General features: G+C 41.9%; 1 protein-coding gene across 8 annotated transcripts; it reads left to right on the top strand.

Moving 5' to 3' along the window:
- The first annotated feature begins 4,012 nt into the window (after positions 1-4,012).
- pmm1 (phosphomannomutase 1) lies at positions 4,013-19,567 on the top strand. 8 transcript variants are annotated; one of them, XM_021558017.3, is made up of 8 exons: positions 4,013-4,565; positions 6,686-6,803; positions 12,703-12,779; positions 13,002-13,093; positions 13,614-13,713; positions 14,110-14,185; positions 16,296-16,411; positions 16,757-19,567. In XM_021558017.3, exons 1-8 carry the CDS (start codon positions 4,485-4,487, stop codon positions 16,877-16,879), a joined length of 783 nt encoding a protein of 260 aa, XP_021413692.1. In that variant the 5' UTR covers positions 4,013-4,484; the 3' UTR covers positions 16,880-19,567. The 8 variants fall into 8 exon arrangements, with proteins under 8 accessions (XP_021413692.1, XP_090052682.1, XP_021413691.1 ...); XM_090196556.1 differs by having other exon boundaries at positions 4,059-4,565; positions 13,590-13,713; XM_021558016.3 differs by having other exon boundaries at positions 4,059-4,565; positions 12,703-12,794.
- The last annotated feature ends 130 nt before the right edge of the window (positions 19,568-19,697 follow it).

Raw genomic sequence — 19,697 nt, 5'->3', positions numbered from 1 at the left:
CTTGCTTGTGTGTTTGAGCTGCTATATCCCTCTCTTCCTCACTGCCCTCCTCCTACGATTGTGCCCAATCTCTACGTGTATCATTCATTATCGCACTCACTATTGCTCATGTTTTCACATTACTGTTGTTTTGCTCCTCATTGAACAGGAAATCATGACCGAAGCTCTTGCAGTGTATGTTTATTGTTTGGGTTGCCTTCGTGTATTTACTCTGAGTGTGCATCTCTTTCTGGCATAAAAACATCTTCGCCCCAATACCTTGAACTCTGACAGTAACTCCATCATGTTCTGAGGCAATGGGCTGTTAGTTCTGTTTACTCAAGTCATATACTCTGCACACACTCTTACATGTACACCGACGTGTTCAGGAAGGAGAACTGGGCAGCGGTGCTGTAAAAAAGTATGTAAACATTACATTGAATGTGTCTGAGTGTAATGACTGGGTTGGTTTGGGAAATCCAGTCATTCTGCCACATGAACACACAGAGAGAGAGAGAGAGAGAGAGAGAGAGAGAGCTGAGAATGCTTCCATCTTCAAACACCCCAGTTGATTAGAAAATTGAGTAATAATGTGTTAAAGGAACAAGAGATTGTTTTTATAGTGACTGTAAAGCTCTCTGATTGCCACTGGACAGAGTGGCAGGACGCGTGCCTGTTATGGATGTTTTTGTTTCCCTCAGTAATATGGGCTTTGCTGAACACTTCAGTGAATCTATAAAAAGATAGGAAGGCTGTCTATGAAAATGCTTCCTCCCATACACACACAAACAATACCTGTAGGCATACCATAAATATGAAATAAGTCATTTTGAATATAAGTACTACTACTTAAAACATATAAAACACATTTTCAAATATAAATCATAAAGACATTGTCTAATGAGTTAAATCTTGCCTACTGCATAGAGTGATTGGTTGTGCATCACAAAGTGTTTATGAGCAATAAACGCCCACACGTCCAAGCAGAGTATTTTCTGTTTGCTGTATGGTCTCTCAGTGTTTTTCTCAGTGACTGAGGCTCATAATGAGATACCTATGGCCTGAGTGACCATCTATCTCCTTTAGCCAACCCTATTTATCTCTGTCCGTCCTGTAAATAAAATATTGAGCAAAAACACAGATAGTACAAAGCTCTGGATACTGCAGAAGCAGACTGTCACCCCGACTAGGACCCTGACACATTTTTAATGAAGGGGAAAGTGAGAGTTGAGTAATGGTAAACTCACTAAGGCATGTTGCAAGTTGTATGTTGTGACTTGCGACTGTGAGTAATCCTGTCTCTGCTTCACAGTATCTGCTATGTTATCTCCTTCCCCTTATCTATTCATGGCGTTGGAATTAATGGAGCCTTTTAAAATACAGACTTAGTGATGTTATGTTACTAAGGCCAATCGAAGCATGTCTTTAAAGTCAAACATAGATGGCTTTTTCTTTAACATTATTCTTATATTCCATATACATATACATACACACAGAAATAATATATTGTTACAAATTAAAGACACAAATAGATACCAGGCCAAATCAATGATGTGATTTATTGCTGTTGTGAAATGTGAGAGGTACACTGCCGTTCAAAAGTTTGGGGTCACTTAGAGATGTCCTTGTTTCTGAAAGAAAAGCACATTTTTTGTCTATTAAAATAACATCACATTTATCAGAAATACAGTGTAGACATTGTTAATGTTGTAAATGACTATTGTAGCGGGAAACTGCAGATTTTTTATGGAATATCTCCATAGGCGTAGAGGCCCATTATCAGCAACCTGTGTCACTCCTGTGTTCCAATGGTATGTTGTGTTAGCTAATCCAAGTTTATCATTTAAAAAAGGCTAATTGATAATTAGAAAACCCTTTTGTAGTTATATTAGCACAGCTGAAAACTGTTGTACTGATTAAAGAAGCAATAAAACTGACCTTCTTTAGACTAGTTGAGTATCTGGAGCTTCAGCATTTCTGGGTTCAATTACAGGCTCAAAATGGCCAGAAACAAATACCTTTTTTTCTGAAACTCGTCAGTCTATTCTTGTTCTGAGAAATGAAGTCTATTCCATGAGAGAAATTGCCAAGAAACGGAAGATCTCGTACAATGCTGTGTACTACTTTCTCCACAGAACAGGACAAACTGGCTCTAACCAGAATAGGAAGAGGAGTGGGAGGCCATAGTGCACAACTGAGCAAGAGGACAAGTACATTAGAGTGTCTAGTTTGAGAAACTGATCCCTCACAAGTCCTGAACTGGCAGCTTCATGAAATAGTACCCGCATAACACCAGTCTCAACGTCAACAGTGAAGAGGCGACCCTGGGATGCTGGCCTTCTAGGCAGAGTTCCTCTGTCCAGTGTCTGTGTTCTTTTGCCCATCTTAATCTTTTCTTTTTATTGGCCAGTCTGAGATATGGCTTTTTCGTTGCAACTCGGCCTAGAAGGCCAGCATCCCGGAGTTGCCTCTTCACTGAGTTGCCTCTTCACTGTTGATGTTGAGACTGGTGTTTTGCGGGTACTATTTCATGAAGCTGCCAGTTGAGGACTTGTGAGACGTCCAGCTACAATAGTCATGTAAAAAATTAACAGTGTCTACACTGTATGTCTGATCAAATGGTTGTTATTTTAATGGACAAAAAAAATGCTTTTCTTTAAAAAACAAACATTTCTAAGTGACCCCAAACTTTTGAACGGAAGTGTATATTGGTCATTAATGGTGGCCATTCAAAGCCATTCATCACCTGCTGCAATTCAGCTTTGTATGATCTCCATTTCTGCCCTCAGTTTATTACCCATTATTCACATTACAACTATCTTACTGACAATAAAGAACAACAGAAGTTCAAAGTCTGCCTAACCTAGTCTTAAATGTTGCTCAATAGACAACCCTCTGTGAATTTATCAGATGGCCCTTATACCTAGTGTCTCCTTAGCATAGTCTAGTGATGGGCCTATTCACAAAAAACAATCCCAACAGATGCTGTTAGTCTTATTGTGTTCATGACTATGTAGCCATTCTCCTGAAAGTGGTGAATGAGGTTATACAAAACCATCGAATTCTATAAAATGTGCTCCTCTGATATCTATTCCTAGATGAAGGTGCATTGTGCGTATCAGCTAAATATAGAGCAAGAGTATACCAAGATAACTGGTAGATAACTGGTAGCAGGATAAAAGACACACAACAGGAGTTTTAATTAATTTAGTTTCAAGTTGTATTAGTCGTATGTACAGGATACACATGGTCCAACTAAATGCTTACTTTTCAACAATGCAACAATAAGAAATATTTTTGAAATCTATTTGAAATGCATAGTTTTCATGTCCATTCACAATATCAATTAGAATGTCAAAATATGGACTGTTTATTAAGGAGTGATGCAGAACAAATGGCCATCTGTGCCAATAGGGACCAGGACTATAATCATGTCTTTATGTAAACATGATTTTTCCTTTGACGCTAATAGACCTTTCATCTTTATTTGAGTTTCTCACCACCCACAAGACATGTTAGGATTGCAAATACCCTTAACAGATAAATCAATCTAACAGCCCTCAGAACCGCCTTCGGAATATAGCTGTTCTGCACTATGCCATTTGGCTTCCATAGGGCACAAGCACGCATATTGTTTTAGCCTGCCCTCTAGTGGACAACTAACTTACTGATAATAAAAGCGATCACTCAAACGTCCTGGTAATCCTCTATCCAGACAGAGTGTGAGTGTGTATCTTGGAAGTTGGATCTATCACCATTTTATACAGGTAACTAAAAGCAACACTTGATGGAGATATCAACTAAACGTTATTCATCATACATTTCTCACTGCCCTGGCTGGCCTGATTAATGCCCTGGCTGGCCTGACATGCAGTAAGGAATTATTCTATTGCTTGGGCTGTGAATTTATTATATGATAGCCTACATTGTACAGATCTAGGCACAGTCTGAGCACTGTCCTTCCCTCTAGGTGAACGGTCGAATGACTGTTGAGATGGGTTTTAATCCGTCTTGATTTGACATGGGAGGCGGCAAAGGACTTCTATGTTTATATATCTTACCAACACCCACTTCGCGTCATCCAACATAAAAGCTGCGATTGGCTGTTTGCATGTAGCCTACGAGAGTCGAGACATTGTTGCAAAATAAACCTGAGACTTGTCGAGCTGCCTGTGATGGTTCTCTGAATTCGATCGGGAACGGTGGCCGAACTATTCTTCAGTCTGAGGATAAGCTACAGTTCAACAACTATTGGATATGGTTTGTCGTTATCTACTAGACCGCGTGGCATACATTATTCATCCAACTAGTGGTAGGCAATAGATTTTACAGTGTACCGTATTGTAGCCTATACAGTAGTCTTTGTTTTGCATTAGAGGCGAGACCAGAAAATTGTCACTCTTTCCCAGAATATTTATTACACATTAATAACATTATCATTACTTACACAATAGTAACACTACCTTCACTTACACATTAGTAACACTATCATTGCAAAATAAGAAATGGATGAATCAAACGGTTCTTCAAAAAGGACTATTCTGTGTTTATTTGACGTGGACGGCACTCTTACCCCACCGAGAGAGGTAGGCTAAATAGCATGTTTTATTATCCCGTTGTATTAATTGTGCTTTGTTTGTCATTTTCTTTCTTCTAACGTTGCTGTCCAACTTGTCAAACCTTTCTATTTTTCAAGGAATTATAGGGCGCTTTGCCAATTCCCATGCCATCTTGATAGCACAAAACTGTTGCAATAATGTCAATCAATGTCTTATCTGCAGCAAGGTCTGGAATGTTCCTGCATGTTATTTAATGATTTACTATTTTCTGTCGATGTACTTCCTGATAATGTTGGCAAACACCATCATTTTCTGTCCTTCCAAGTTCTTGTTTTCATATATTATTTAATCCCGTGGTTGTAGCCTACAAATGCTGTCGTCCGTCAACTCTTTTGAATGAAACTGAAATGTCTTCGTTTGCATCTGAAGCTTTGTATTTCACTAAAAGTAGCGCGCACCCCATGGAGCAGAGACATTCATTTGGATGAACGTTATGTCCTCCGTCCGTACGAGAACACGACTGTAGGCTACTGTTGCCTACTTGCACAACACTTATGAAGTCAAATTTCATATAGCATCCTGGTGGTGGTCAACCCTAGACCACCGTTACACTGGGACACTGCTTACGCCCATTCAAAATAGCCTATAACTGCTGTTTCCTGAAAGTTTCATGTCCGTCCATGTGAAGTAACAATTACCTTGCAACTGTTCGCACCAATCCTTCAATGCCCAGTGTTTTATATATATTGCCACACTATTAGGTTGGATAAGGTGAAATTGTGAAAATTATAATATATATATTATAATAATGCCCTTTTAGTGTAAGAGCTGTTTGAAAAGACAGCTGTTGAATTTCAGACTGTTTTGGTGGGATGGAGTTTTGTAATGCCTGGTGATATCATTAGTTAATAGACCAATGAGAAAGAGTGTTCCAAACCTCTCTGCCAATAACAGCTCATTGTTTTGTTTCCCCCTTCCCACTCAGACCACTCTCAAACAGTCCTAGCAAAATTCTTGCTTGAGAAATTGCTCTTTGCTCTGAAGCTATTTCTGTTTCTTTTTGACAATTAAGGTACTTCATTGTTACCCAGAAATGATTTGATTTTGAGATAACAACAGCTGCATTGGAACTTTAACAGACAGATAAACTGATCGTAAACAACTTAAAGTGGGTACATGGGAAGAGGAGTCACATGGAGTTCCTACCCTAAAAACAGACTACTTTGATCAAGGATGTTGACATTCATAATGGAGGTAGCCTATTAGTTATGTCCTCGGCCTCTTTTGACCCCCAGATTTGAAATGCAAGATAATCAATGAATAATCAGGGAAACGGCTCTCTAGTGTTTTTCATCATGATTTCAGTAGTTGAACAAAAAAAATACTCATTCATATGAAGATAAATGGTTAACTTTCTGTTACACAATGCTGCATCAATGCATGTCTTTGCAATTGTCGTGTGAACACAGGCAGTTCTCCGTGTCTTCAAATAATTCAATCAAACAGGAGGATAAACATTTAGGTTATCCCTCGTATCTCTGCCCATCGTCACAAGATGATGTCTTTGTTGTAACATAGCCTACAATATGATCGTTTTTTTTTTTTTGTCTATCTGCATTCTTGTCTCAGTGTCTGGACCGGTGATGTACAGAAATGTTCAATGATCGCCGTGTAGGCAGTGCCCAGTTCAGCAGCCATTGGTCGGTCACATAGACATAAGTGTGCAGAATGAACCCACTGCCCTTATATTATGTAATGCAGTTTCCTCATGTGAGCATGAAGCGGTCCCTGCCTGATCCATCTGCCCAAGTCTCTCTGGCAAGATGGAAAGCTGGTTTAATAGGATTATGTCTGCAGAGGATCAATAGACCACTATCAAAGTTGCTCCTCCTTCAGAGACAGATGCCTATCTCACTCGGTCAATGCTACCTAACCTCACAAACAAAAGCATTCTCCTGCTTTGTGGTCAGACAACAAAAGCAGTTTTAAGAACTGTAAATGCCTGTCTTGTCACAGTTTATATTATGAGTCCCTAAAACAGTGTTTTCAATGATAGACAACACAAACAGGTACAGACTGTGTGTGTGTCTGTCTGTGTGCACTCATCATGTGTTTACGCGTCATGCGTGTGTGCTTACACCCTGCAGAAAATTGACCCTAAGCTGGATGAGTTTTTCCAGTCTCTGCGCAGGAAGGTGAAGATCGGCATAGTGGGTGGATCAGACTACTCAAAGATCGCAGAACAGCTGGGGGAGGGAGATGAAGGTGAGCACTCCTCATTCTCACTTTGGTCTCATTTCAGTCTCACATATTCACCCTCAAACCCATATTATTGCCTTTCTCTCACAGGGCTTTGCAAACCCCAAAAGGCTGTCGCTTTCATGGTCGTGAAATTATTGAAAGGAAATTCACCAGAGAGGGGTCTTTCATGTTGGCAGCCCACTCTCATTTGACATCAGTCCATAAATAACAGACATAGACGAAAGCAGCTACATCATAACTGAAGTCTCCGCTCCGGGTCGCACATGGACCCAGGTGGAGTTACATGTTTGCTCATGTACCTGTGTTGCCTTGACACACTGACCCTGTGGTGGAGTTTACACACAGCAGTGGAGACTGGCCACCAACACACTGACAACTGACCGTCATCACTCGGAGCAGCAACAAAAGTAAAGTGACGAACGATAGAGTAAATAAAAGTGGGAGTGCTACTAGTGCATTCAAGGCTTTGTTTTCAGTGCATTTCTGCATCAACAGTTCTCTATCCTGATCATCCCCAGACTGCATTATGCAAGACTGATTGAGATGCTCAGTACTTTGATACTCTAGCCATGTGAGATACAGTGCCTTGCGAAAGTATTCAGCCCCCTTGAACTTTGCAACCTTTTGCCACATTTCAGGCTTCAAACATAAAGATATAAAACTGTATTTTTTTGTAAAGAATCAACAACAAGTGGGACACAATCATGAAGTGGAACGACATTTATTGGATATTTCAAACTTTTTTAACAAATCAAAAACTGAAAAATTGGGCGTGCAAAATTATTCAGCCCCCTTAAGTTAATACTTTGTAACGCCACCTTTTGCTGCGATTACAGCTGTAAGTCGCTTGGGGTATGTCTCTATCAGTTTTGCACATCGAGAGACTGACATTTTTTCCTCCTTGCAAAACAGCTTGAGCTCGGTGAGGTTGGATGGAGAGCATTTGTGAACAGCAGTTTTCAGTTCTTTCCACAGATTCTCGATTGGATTCAGGTCTGGACTTTGACTTGGCCATTCTAACACCTGGATATGTTTATTTTTGAACCATTCCATTGTAGATTTTGCTTTATGTTTTGGATCATTGTCTTGTTGGAAGACAAATCTCCGTCCCAGTCTCAGGTCTTTTGCAGACTCCATCAGGTTTTCTTCCAGAATGGTCCTGTATTTGGCTCCATCCATCTTCCCATCAATTTTAACCATCTTCCCTGTCCCTGCTGAAGAAAAGCAGGCCCAAACCATGATGCTGCCACCACCATGTTTGACAGTGGGGATGGTGTGTTCAGGGTAATGAGCTGTGTTGCTTTTACGCCAAACATAATGTTTTGCATTGTTGCCAAAAAGTTCAATTTTGGTTTCATCTGACCAGAGCACCTTCTTCCACATGTTTGGTGTGTCTCCCAGGTGGCTTGTGGCAAACTTTAAACGACACTTTTTATGGATATCTTTAAGAAATGTCTTTCTTCTTGCCATTCTTCCATAAAGGTCAGATTTGTGCAATATATGACTGATTGTTGTCCTATGGACAGAGTCTCCCACCTCAGCTGTAGATCTCTGCAGTTCATCCAGAGTGATCATGGGTCTCTTGGCTGCATCTCTGATCAGTCTTCTCCTTGTATGAGCTGAAAGTTTAGAGGGACGGCCAGGTCTTGGTAGATTTGCAGTGGTCTGATACTCCTTCCATTTCAATATTATCGCTTGCACAGTGCTCCTTGGGATGTTTAAAGCTTGGGAAATCTTTTTGTATCCAAATCCGGCTTTAAACTTCTTCACAACATTATCTCGGACCTGCCTGGTGTGTTCCTTGTTCTTTATGATGCTCTCTGCGCTTTTAACGGACCTCTGAGACTATCACAGTGCAGGTGCATTTATACGGAGACTTGATTACACACAGGTGGATTGTATTTATCATCATTAGTCATTTAGGTCAACATTGGATCATTCAGAGATCCTCACTGAACTTCTGGAGAGAGTTTGCTGCACTGAAAGTAAAGGGGCTGAATAATTTTGCACGCCCAATTTTTCAGTTTTTGATTTGTTAAAAAAGTTTGAAATATCCAATAAATGTGGTTCCACTTCATGATTGTGTCCCACTTGTTGTTGATTCTTCACAAAAAAATACAGTTTTATATTTTTATGTTTGAAGCCTGAAATGTGGCAAAAGGTCGCAAAGTTCAAGGGGGCCAAATACTTTCGCAAGGCACTGTATGTGTACAGTGAATGGACAGGACAGAGATTAATCTGGACTGTTCCAGGTAGTGTTACATAGGTGGTAATCTGCAATGACCAATAATCAAAATCAAATCAAATTTTATTTGTCACATACACATGGTTAGCAGATGTTAATGCGAGTGTAGCGAAATGCTTGTGCTTCTAGTTCCGACAATGCAGTAATAACCAACAAGTAATCTAACTAACAATTCCAAAACTACTGTCTTGTACACAGTGTGAGGGGATAAAGAATATGTACATAAGGATATATGAATGAGTGATGGTACAGAGCAGCATAGGCAAGATACAGTAGATGGTATCGAGTACAGTATATACATATGAGATGAGTATGTAAACAAAGTGGCATAGTTAAAGTGGCTAGTGATACATGTATTACATAAGGATACAGTCGATGATATAGAGTACAGTATATACGTATGCATATGAGATGAATAATGTAGGGTAAGTAACATTATATAAGGTAGCATTGTTTAAAGTGGCTAGTGATATACTTACATCATTTCCCATCAATTCCCATTATTAAAGTGGCTGGAGTTGAGTCAGTGTCAGTGTGTTGGCAGCAGCCACTCAATGTTAGTGGTGGCTGTTTAACAGTCTGATGGCCTTGAGATAGAAGCTGTTTTTCAGTCTCTCGGTCCCAGCTTTGATGCACCTGTACTGACCTCGCCTTCTGGATGATAGCGGGGTGAACAGGCAGTGGCTCGGGTGGTTGATGTCCTTGATGATCTTTATGGCCTTCCTGTGAATCGGGTGGTGTAGGTGTCCTGGAGGGCAGGTAGTTTGCCCCCGGTGATGCGTTGTGCAGACCTCACTACCCTCTGGAGAGCCTTACGGTTGAGGGCGGAGCAGTTGCCGTACCAGACGGTGATACAGCCCGCCAGGATGCTCTCGATTGTGCATCTGTAGAAGTTTGTGAGTGCTTTTGGTGACAAGCCGAATTTCTTCAGCCTCCTGAGGTTGAAGAGGCGCTGCTGCGCCTTCTTCACAATGCTGTCTGTGTGAGTGGACCAATTCAGTTTGTCTGTGATGTGTATGCCGAGGAACTTAAAACTTGCTACCCTCTCCACTACTGTTCCATCGATGTGGATAGGGGGGTGTTCCCTCTGCTGTTTCCTGAAGTCCACAATCATCTCCTTAGTTTTGTTGACGTTGAGTGTGAGGCTATTTTCCTGACACCACACTCCGAGGGCCCTCACCTCCTCCCTGTAGGCCGTCTCGTCGTTGTTGGTAATCAAGCCTACCACTGTTGTGTCGTCCGCAAACTTGATGATTGAGTTGGAGGCGTGCGTGGCCACGCAGTCGTGGGTGAACAGGGAGTACAGGAGAGGGCTCAGAACGCACCCTTGTGGGGCCCCAGTGTTGAGGATCAGCGGGGAGGAGATGTTGTTGCCCACCCTCACCACCTGGGGGCGGCCCGTCAGGAAGTCCAGTACCCAGTTGCACAGGGCGGGGTCGAGACCCAGGGTCTCGAGCTTGATGACGAGCTTGGAGGGTACTATGGTGTTGAATGCCGAGCTGTAGTCGATGAACAGCATTCTCACATAGGTATTCCTCTTGCCCAGATGGGTTAGGGCAGTGTGCAGTGTGGTTGAGATTGCATCGTCTGTGGACCTATTTGGGCGGTAAGCAAATTGGAGCGGGTCTAGGGTGTCAGGTAGGGTGGAGGTGATATGGTCCTTGACTAGTCTCTCAAAGCACTTCATGATGACGGAAGTGAGTGCTACGGGGCGGTAGTCGTTTAGCTCAGTTACCTTAGCTTTCTTGGGAACAGGAACAATGGTGGCCCTCTTGAAGCATGTGGGAACAGCAGACTGGTATAGGGATTGATTGAATATGTCCGTAAACACACCGGCCAGCTGGTCTGCGCATGCTCTGAGGGCGCGGCTGGGGATGCCGTCTGGGCCTGCAGCCTTGCGAGGGTTAACACGTTTAAATGTCTTACTCACCTCGGCCGCAGTGAAGGAGAGACCGCAAGTTTTCGTTGCAGGCCGTGTCAGTGGCACTGTATTGTCCTCAAAGCGGGCAAAAAAGTTATTTAGTCTGCCTGGGAGCAGGACATCCTGGTCCGTGACTGGGCTGGATTTCTTCCTGTAGTCCGTGATTGACTGTAGACCCTGCCACATGCCTCTTGTGTCTGAGCCGTTGAATTGAGATTCTACTTTGTCTCTGTACTGACGCTTAGCTTGTTTGATAGCCTTGCGGAGGGAATAGCTGCACTGTTTGTATTCGGTCATGTTACCAGACACCTTGCCCTGATTAAAAGCAGTGGTTCGCGCTTTCAGTTTCACGCGAATGCTGCCATCAATCCACGGTTTCTGGTTAGGGAATGTTTTAATCGTTGCTATGGGAACAACATCTTCAACGCACGTTCTAATGAACTCGCACACCGAATCAGCGTATTCGTCAATGTTGTTGTCTGACGCAGTACGAAACATGTCCCAGTCCACGTGATGGAAGCAGTCTTGGAGTGTGGAGTCAGCTTGGTCGGACCAGCGTTGGACAGACCTCAGCGTGGGAGCCTCTTGATTTAGTTTCTGTCTGTAGGCAGGGATCAACAAAATGGAGTCGTGGTCAGCTTTTCCGAAAGGGGGGCGGGGCAGGGCCTTATATGCGTCGCGGAAGTTAGAGTAACAATGATCCAAGGTCTTTCCACCCCTGGTTGCGCAATCGATATGCTGATAAAATTTGGGGAGTCTTGTTTTCAGATTAGCCTTGTTAAAATCCCCAGCTACAATGAATGCAGCCTCCGGATAAATGGTTTCCAGTTTGCAAAGAGTCAAATAAAGTTCATTCAGAGCCAACGATGTGTCTGCTTGGGGGGGGATATATACGGCTGTGACTATAATCGAAGAGAATTCTCTTGGTAGATAATGCGGTCTACATTTGATTGTGAGGAATTCTAAATCAGGTGAACAGAAGGATTTGAGTTCCTGTATGTTTCTTTCATCACACCATGTCACGTTAGTCATAAGGCATACGCCCCCGCCCCTCTTTTTACCAGAAAGATGTTTTTTTCTGTCTGCGCGATGCGTGGAGAAACCTGTTGGCTGCACCGCTTCGGATAGCGTCTCTCCAGTAAGCCACGTTTCCGTGAAGCAAAGAACGTTACAGTCTCTGATGTCCCCCTTGCTCGGATTTCATCAACCTTGTTGTCAAGAGACTGGACATTGGCAAGAAGAATGCTAGGGAATGGTGCACGGTGTGCCCGTCTCCGGAGTCTGACCAGAAGACCGCCTCGTTTCCCTCTTTTTCTGAGTCGTTTTTTTGGGTTGCTGCATGGGATCCACTCCGTTGTCCTGTTTGTAAGGCAGAGCACAGGATCCGCGTCGCGAAAAGCATATTCTTGGTCGTACTGATGGTGAGTTGACGCTGATCTTATATTCAGTAGTTCTTCTCGACTGTATGTGATGAAACCTAAGATGACCTGGGGTACTAATGTAAGAAATAACACGTAAAAAAACAAAAAACTGCATAGTTTCCTAGGAACGCGAAGCGAGGCGGCCATCTCTGTCGGCACCGGAAGTTATTCCGCTGCACCAGGTACAACATGCCTGTGTTCCAGTTGGGGGAGTTTTTTTTAAGGCTGTGTACTGGTAGCTTGTGTTGTCTATTTACTATGAATGTTCTCGCAATAGCACACGTTTACCTAATTTGCCCTCTTTTTCTCTTACAGTGATACAGAAGTTTGACTATGTGTTTGCTGAGAATGGCACGGTGCAGTACAAAGATGGGAAGCTCCTTTCCAAACAGGTGGGTGTCACTGAGGTGAGGGAAGGAATAAAATATATTTTTGCTCACTAACAAGCTATTTAAACATGATTCCATGTAAACAACATGTAGGCACAACCTTTTTTCTTATAAACTGCTCTCAGCTAAGAAGACTGGAAGGGAAAGTTATGATCATGTCTTTTAAGAAAACTGCACTGTGTTAATAAGAAAAGACAGTTCAAATATTTGAACTCTGTCCTACAGGCCATCCAGAACCAGATAGGAGAGGAACTACTGCAGGACCTCATTAACTTCTGTCTCAGCTACATGGGGCTGATCAAGCTTCCCAAGAAAAGGTGAGACTCCCTCCCTCTGACCTACTTTCAGCTCCTTTTCTATGCATCTAGTCATTCAGAGGCCCCATGGCCACTTCAACCTGTCCATCACAGCTGTAGGCATTGGAGAAAGGAATGGTGGCTCTGTCAGCATTCCTAAAGGAGAGACTAAGACAGAAGGATTGATCTGTATCTGGGTGGAAATACTTATTTCCTTGAGAAACAAAGCAATTCTGGATCTAACACTAGAATCTCTAGAATTGTTGTATGATGGTTGGTAAAAAAAAACATGAGCTGGCGCACACTCAAAATAATAGTTTGTGTGGAGGTGCTGACTAATGGCGAATAAACTATAAACTATCATAATAAAGAAAGTCTCACACTCCATGTGTAATCTCCCAGCAATTTAATGGGTATTTACCAACACTTCGGCATTGGTAAATACCCAATAAATTGCTGGGAGATTACACATGTATGCTGGTTGGTAACAAAGCCACACTAAAGTCTCTTTTTGCAGATTAATGCCTTATTCTGCCCTCAGGGGCACCTTTATCGAATTCCGCAACGGAATGCTGAACATCTCCCCCATTGGCCGGAGCTGCACACTTGAGGAGCGAATCGAATTCTCTGAAATTGACAAGGTATTACACAGTATAAGAGTGCCTAAATCATGATCCAAACAGCAGACATTATCTTCTAAGGAAAACGCCTAAACATATAAACTTTTAAAACGAATAGTAAACAAACAAAGCATGCGTTATTGATTGAGTCAGGTTTTCAACCTCTTATAACCTCAAATCACTGCACAGTGCAAGCAGGCATGCTTTTCTCTTATATTCTGTTACGTTGGCGCCTATTAAAAGGAGAAGAGAGTAAACAAGTCAAAACAATGCTGAGCTTTCAAGATGGCTGAACAGACAGCCCATTGATGTTTCACAGCCACACGTTATGGAGGGTTTAGTGGTCTGATGGGAGATGTGGAGAGGCTTAACCCTTAGTGGCCTGAAGCCTGACCCCTTTCCTTAACCTCTTCACAGAGAGAGAAAATCCGGGAGAAGTTTGTTGCGGCCCTGCAGGAGGAGTTTGCTGGGAAGGGTCTAAGATTTACTAGAGGTAAGCCAACTGGCACAGGATGTGAGCTGGGAATTAATATCAGTGTAACTATTAGCACCTCTAGTATTGTATTTCAGTATTATTTTGTATGCCATCTGTGCATGGTGTGATATCTACACTTGAAGACTCATTTATCTCTCAGATAGAAAGAACCCTGTTATGCCTTCAATGTACTAGCTCCTTTGCTGTCTTTTCCTTGCTGTTGCTTCCTATCTGCCAGTTCACAAAGACGATCTGCCATGCGTAGTCAATCTCCTGGACACATTGTGCCCAACTTCATTAAACATTACTCTCCCCTGCTCCACTCTCTGAGGTTCAGAGATGTTTTCCTCTGGTTAGTCAGACTAGGTGTTTGCTGACTGTAACTAGGTGTGGGACTTCCTTAATGGCCTATGAAACTGTACACAATTCAGGCAGCTGCACAAACAGCTGGAGATAAGGCTGTTGTCTTCATAAGGCACTCTGTTAAAGCCTTGGGCCAGTAGCAGCAGTAGTTACAAACACACACATTCATCCTTACTTCATCCTAACGGCCTTACTTCACCCTAACTGAGTGACTGCCCTGGGAATCCCTCTGATTGCTGATATTAACTGGGAATCCTTCTGGTTGCTGATGTGGAAGCTGATGCTAATAGCACTGGCAGCAGAGCCCGTTGGAGGGCTGTTTACACTGCAGCCTTAGAGCCTGATAAAACAAGCCAATGGGAAGGCTAGTGGATACGATTTATGTGTTTGCTCATTGCAGTCTGTATCTGCACGTCTACCCTGCCTTGGTTTGTTCACATTTCACATATGCAATGCTGTTTATGCCTATGCGGCACTGTCTGTTCTTACGGCAGAGATTTTTGCTCGTGTCACTCAGCTCAAAAGGCGACATTGCAGTGTCACTTCAAATACAGGCACCTTTGTCCTGGCTATGTTTTCTTTCACCTTTATGGTGCATGGCCAGGGGTGGGGAAGGAACTGTGTGGGGGATGGGCTGAGGATGTGGGTGTTTGTGGCCAATACACCCTCTGATTGGCTGAAACCTCCCTAGCTGTTGCGTTTGTGAGCTTTCCCTTCGGGTCAAGCAGCAGTTGCTACATCCACTTTTGGACTAATACAGTAATGATATGTATCCATTGATTATTGAAGAATCACATCCATATGATCTTGAACAGTCGTACCCCGTCAGAACACAACATATAAGCTAGTTTTACTCCATTGTTTATAAACAAAGTAAATGTAAACAAATACTGTATAGCCTAAAAACATGGTTAAAGTTATCATTTTGATATCATGGATGGTCAGTCCTTGCATTCATAGCCCTGCCCTTGAATTTGAGAGTGCTCACGTGTCTCCAGTCCCATCGCCACACCTTTTACCGGTGAGGAGGGCGCTTTGTTATTGCTTCAACTGCTGGTTGCCGCTTTAAACACTGGGGGGTAATGAAGTAGAATCTGAAGGGGGGGGGGGGGTTGAGAAGCAGAATTTAAACTTATTTCTCTGAGGGCTTTTCGTGCACATTCACCGCTCATTGACCTGAATATGTGTTTGTGGAACTGAGTCCACCTCATGAGGCAGCCTGATGGCTCACATACTGTTAGTAACCTCATGGAGGTCAGCCAAGTAGTGAATAATCACCAATAATAAGACTGTCCTCCCTGGACACAGACTGTACGTCAAAGCCATCACCACACAGTCGATGCACAGAGCATAAATAAGTCTGTTCTGCTCAACTGAGCACAGTGATTGGGGCTTTTAATAACCTTTCATGCTTTTCGAGGGGAGAATGTGTTGGGCTCCAAGTCTGTTGCAGAGAAATGTGCAACATTAACCGGTTGAAGTTGCAGTCTTAAAAATATCTCAAAGCTGCTGTTCCTGTAATGGGGGAAATATCACACCTATTTTACATACATTTGGCATCCTCACTCATCAGTGCATTGACCGACCAGAACAAATATCCCTGACATGGCATGAGAGAGCTGGTTGTAATGTGTTAATAATCATCACTAAAATCCTCATTATTTTATGGGAGGGACTAATATTCTGTTCAGTAACATGATGTTAAATTGTAATGTATCAATTGAAATTGACTGAATTATTCCCTCTCGTGTGCCTCTCTATTCAGGTGGTCTCATCAGTTTTGACGTGTTCCCTGAAGGCTGGGACAAGAGGCTCTGTCTGGACGTGCTGGAAGGGGAGGGCCTGGACGCTATCTACTTCTTTGGCAACGAGACGTCGTCTGTAAGTGAAGGGGAGGACCTTGTGGAAGTGTCAGTGGTGGGGAATGCTCTGAGGCTAAAGATAGCAATGAGAGTAGGATTGTGCTGTGGCTTGAATGATAAAGGTTACAGTTCAGAGATCATTGTTGATGTCATTCTATGTGGAGTTGACCCCTGCCTGAAAGAATGTTGCATGAGCTTTGTGATGGTTGTGTGTTTATTTAACCTCTTTTACTGAGACATAGAGAGAGATAAAGAGTGAGTGAGGAAACAAGGAAAGAGGTCGACGAGTGAAAAGGGCAGTCGGTGCAAACCTATTTGTGAACAAGCAGATTCTAAAGCCGTATCTACATTCCTCTCTGTTCAGGGGGGAAACGACTATGAGATCTTCAACGACCCGCGCACCATTGGTTTCACAGTATACTCACCAGAGGACACAGCCAGGCACTGTCGAGAGATTTTCTTCAAAGCTCCCACCAATGAGTCGTGATAAATCGTGCAGCAGGCACTCTCACAGTCAGCTTCCCCTGGGTTCCCCCTGTTGTTGTGGGCAGTTATTAAGAGCACCTGAAGGAGAAGAGGTGGAAATGGGAGGTAAACCACTACAGATTTGTAATCAATGCGTTGTTGTTGTATAATATTATTCTAACTAGCACTGGACATATAAAGGGATCATCAGTAATTCACATTGGCTGGACTCCCATGGAAAGTACTATGAGATGTGGACAGATCTGCTTTTTTAAAGGGATGGTAGCTCAAACAATGTGAGGAAGTGTACTAATGTTTTCAGTTTTTTATCATGACTAAGTGTTTCTCTAAGGTTTTAATGTAATATCTGATTATTTAACATCTATCAACCCAATGGTTTTTGTAGCGTGTCCCTGTATTTGTATGTAACATCAAATGAACCATAATGTCTTATAGGCCCTCCTGTAAGACAATCCTCTTGTGAATATCATGTGAAGACGTATATACATTTTGAGTATATAATGTAAATACCCACTTATGTTTTGCACTAATATTGATACAGTTATCTGACAAACTGGGTTTTGGATCATTTGTTTTCTTTGTGAATGTAGGAAGTGACTGGTGTTGTCTTTGAACAAAATGGAGCGAGACAGAAGAGAGAAAATGTGTTTTTTTTGCTCTGTGCCAGTCCACTTTCAGATTAAGTGCCTATAGAAAGTCTGCACCCCCTTGAATTTGTTTCACATTTTGTTCTGTTACAAAGTGGGATTGAAATAGATTAATTGTAATTGTTTGTCAAGTTTTTTACAAATGTAAAAAAAAAAATATATAACTAAAATATAATCATTCCTTTAAGTATTCACGCACTTTGTTTAGGCAAGCCTGAATTAGTTTAGAAGTCAAATGTGGCTAAACAAATCACATAATAATTTATATGGACTCACTCTGTACTCTGTGTGAAATAATAGGGATTGACATTATATTTTTTTATGACCACCTCTTCCTCTGTCCTCCCAGGGCTTTTTCGAAAGCTTCAAAAATAAAGGGCAGTGATTGGTAGATGGGTAACAATAACATATCAGACATTGAATATATCTTTAAGCACGGTCAAGTTAATAATTAAGTTGTGGATGAAGCATTAAACCACCCAGACACATCAAAGATGCAGTCATTCTTCTGAACTGAGCTGCAGGACAGGAAGGAAACTGCTTAGGGATGTCACCATGAGGCCATTGGAGATTTTAAAACAGCTACAGAGTTCAACGGCTGTGATGGGAGAAAACTGAGGATGGATCAAGTGACTCTACAATAATGACCTAAATTACAGAGTCATAAAAATAATAAAAATACACAGAATAAAAATATTCCAAAACATGCAACAAGGCACTAAAGTAATACTGCAAAAAAAACATGGCAAAGGAATATACTTTTTGGCCTAAATGCAAAGCCTTATGTTTGGGGCAAATCCAACACAACACATCACTGAGTAATTGCCTTCAAGGTATGGGTCTGCTTGACATCGGCAAAGACTGGGGAGTTTTTCAGGATGAAAACCAATGGGATGGAGCTAAGCACAGGCAAAATCCTATAGGAAATCCTGCTTCAGTCTGCTTTACACCAGACACCGGGAGAGGAATTCACCTTTCAGCAGGACAATAACCTACAACACAAAGCTGAATATACACTGGAGTAGCTTACCAAGGAGACAGTGAATGTTCCTGAGTGGCCAAGTTACAATTTTGACTTAAATCTGCTTGAAAATCTATGGCAAGACTTGAAAATTGCTATCTAGCCATGGTCTCCAACACCTTGACAGAGCTTGAATAATGGGAAAATATTGCATAATACAGGTGTGCGAAGATCTTATGAGACTTACCCAAGATGACTCAAAGCTGTAATCGCTGTCAAATGTGTTTCTAACATGTATTAACTCAGGGGGGTGAATACTTATCTAATCAAGGTATATTTTTTTCTTCCACTTTGACAGAGTATTTGGTGTAGATTGTTGACAAAAAAATGACAAATCAATTTTAATTCCACTTTGTAACACAATAAAATGTGAAGAAATCCAAGGGGGGTGTAAACTTTCTACACAAAAGGGTTATTCGGCTGTCCCCATAGGAGAACCCGTTTCGGTTCCAGGTAGAACCCTTTTTTATTCCAGAACTCTTTTGGGTTCCATGTAAAACCCTTTGTGGATAGAGTTCAATCTGGAACCAAAAAGGTTTCTTCAAAGGGTTCTCCTATGGGGACAGCCGAAAAACCCTAATTAGAATCTAGATAGCATCTTTTTTTCTAAGAGTGTTTAGACACTGTAGGGAGAAAGAAGTCTTACCTCATCTATGCAATTACATATAAATTATTCCTGCTACTTCAGTCTGCACCACTATAAGAAATGGATCTCACAGATGGCTTATACAGCCTTTACATTACCTACCCAGTATATTCACAGGTACACATCCTTTAGTTGTATATTATCAAATCAAATTTTATTAAAAGGTTAATGACATCTGCGACAAATACAATAATCTGGATGTCTTGACCCTTCTGCCAAAGGCCATTAAACCTTCCTGAATGACAAAGATCCAGTGGACTCACTTGTACAGTTTGATCGACATACACTAATTGTGAAATCATCATGGGATTGTTGAGTACTGTATTCATTTGAACTATGTTCATTGTAATAAATTATTTTATATTATTGTGCCAAGTGTGACTTGTTGTTCTTTTGTACAACAGATGGAAAGTATAAGTACGGCATAGGCATGTCATTATAATGTCACATACTATGTATACACCCTTATCTCCAAAGATAACTACTAAAGAAAGATAACAGCCAC

Source organism: Oncorhynchus mykiss, chromosome 13 (genome assembly GCF_057628025.1).
Source record: "Oncorhynchus mykiss isolate SJ-2025 chromosome 13, ASM5762802v1, whole genome shotgun sequence".
In the NCBI taxonomy this organism is placed as follows: domain Eukaryota; kingdom Metazoa; phylum Chordata; class Actinopteri; order Salmoniformes; family Salmonidae; genus Oncorhynchus; species Oncorhynchus mykiss.
The sequence above is the reverse complement of the archived record's forward strand: the minus strand, read 5'-3'. Positions and strand labels throughout refer to the sequence as shown.

Excerpts from the sequence above, each read along its gene's own strand:
- pmm1 (XM_090196561.1), top strand. The coding sequence starts at position 4,485 with ATGGATGAATCAAACGGTTCTTCAAAAAGGACTATTCTGTGTTTATTT. Across the intron at positions 4,566-6,685 it reads CTCTTACCCCACCGAGAGAG|AAAATTGACCCTAAGCTGGA; the intron begins GTAGGCTAAATA and ends TACACCCTGCAG. Across the intron at positions 13,094-13,613 it reads ATCAAGCTTCCCAAGAAAAG|GGGCACCTTTATCGAATTCC; the intron begins GTGAGACTCCCT and ends TTCTGCCCTCAG.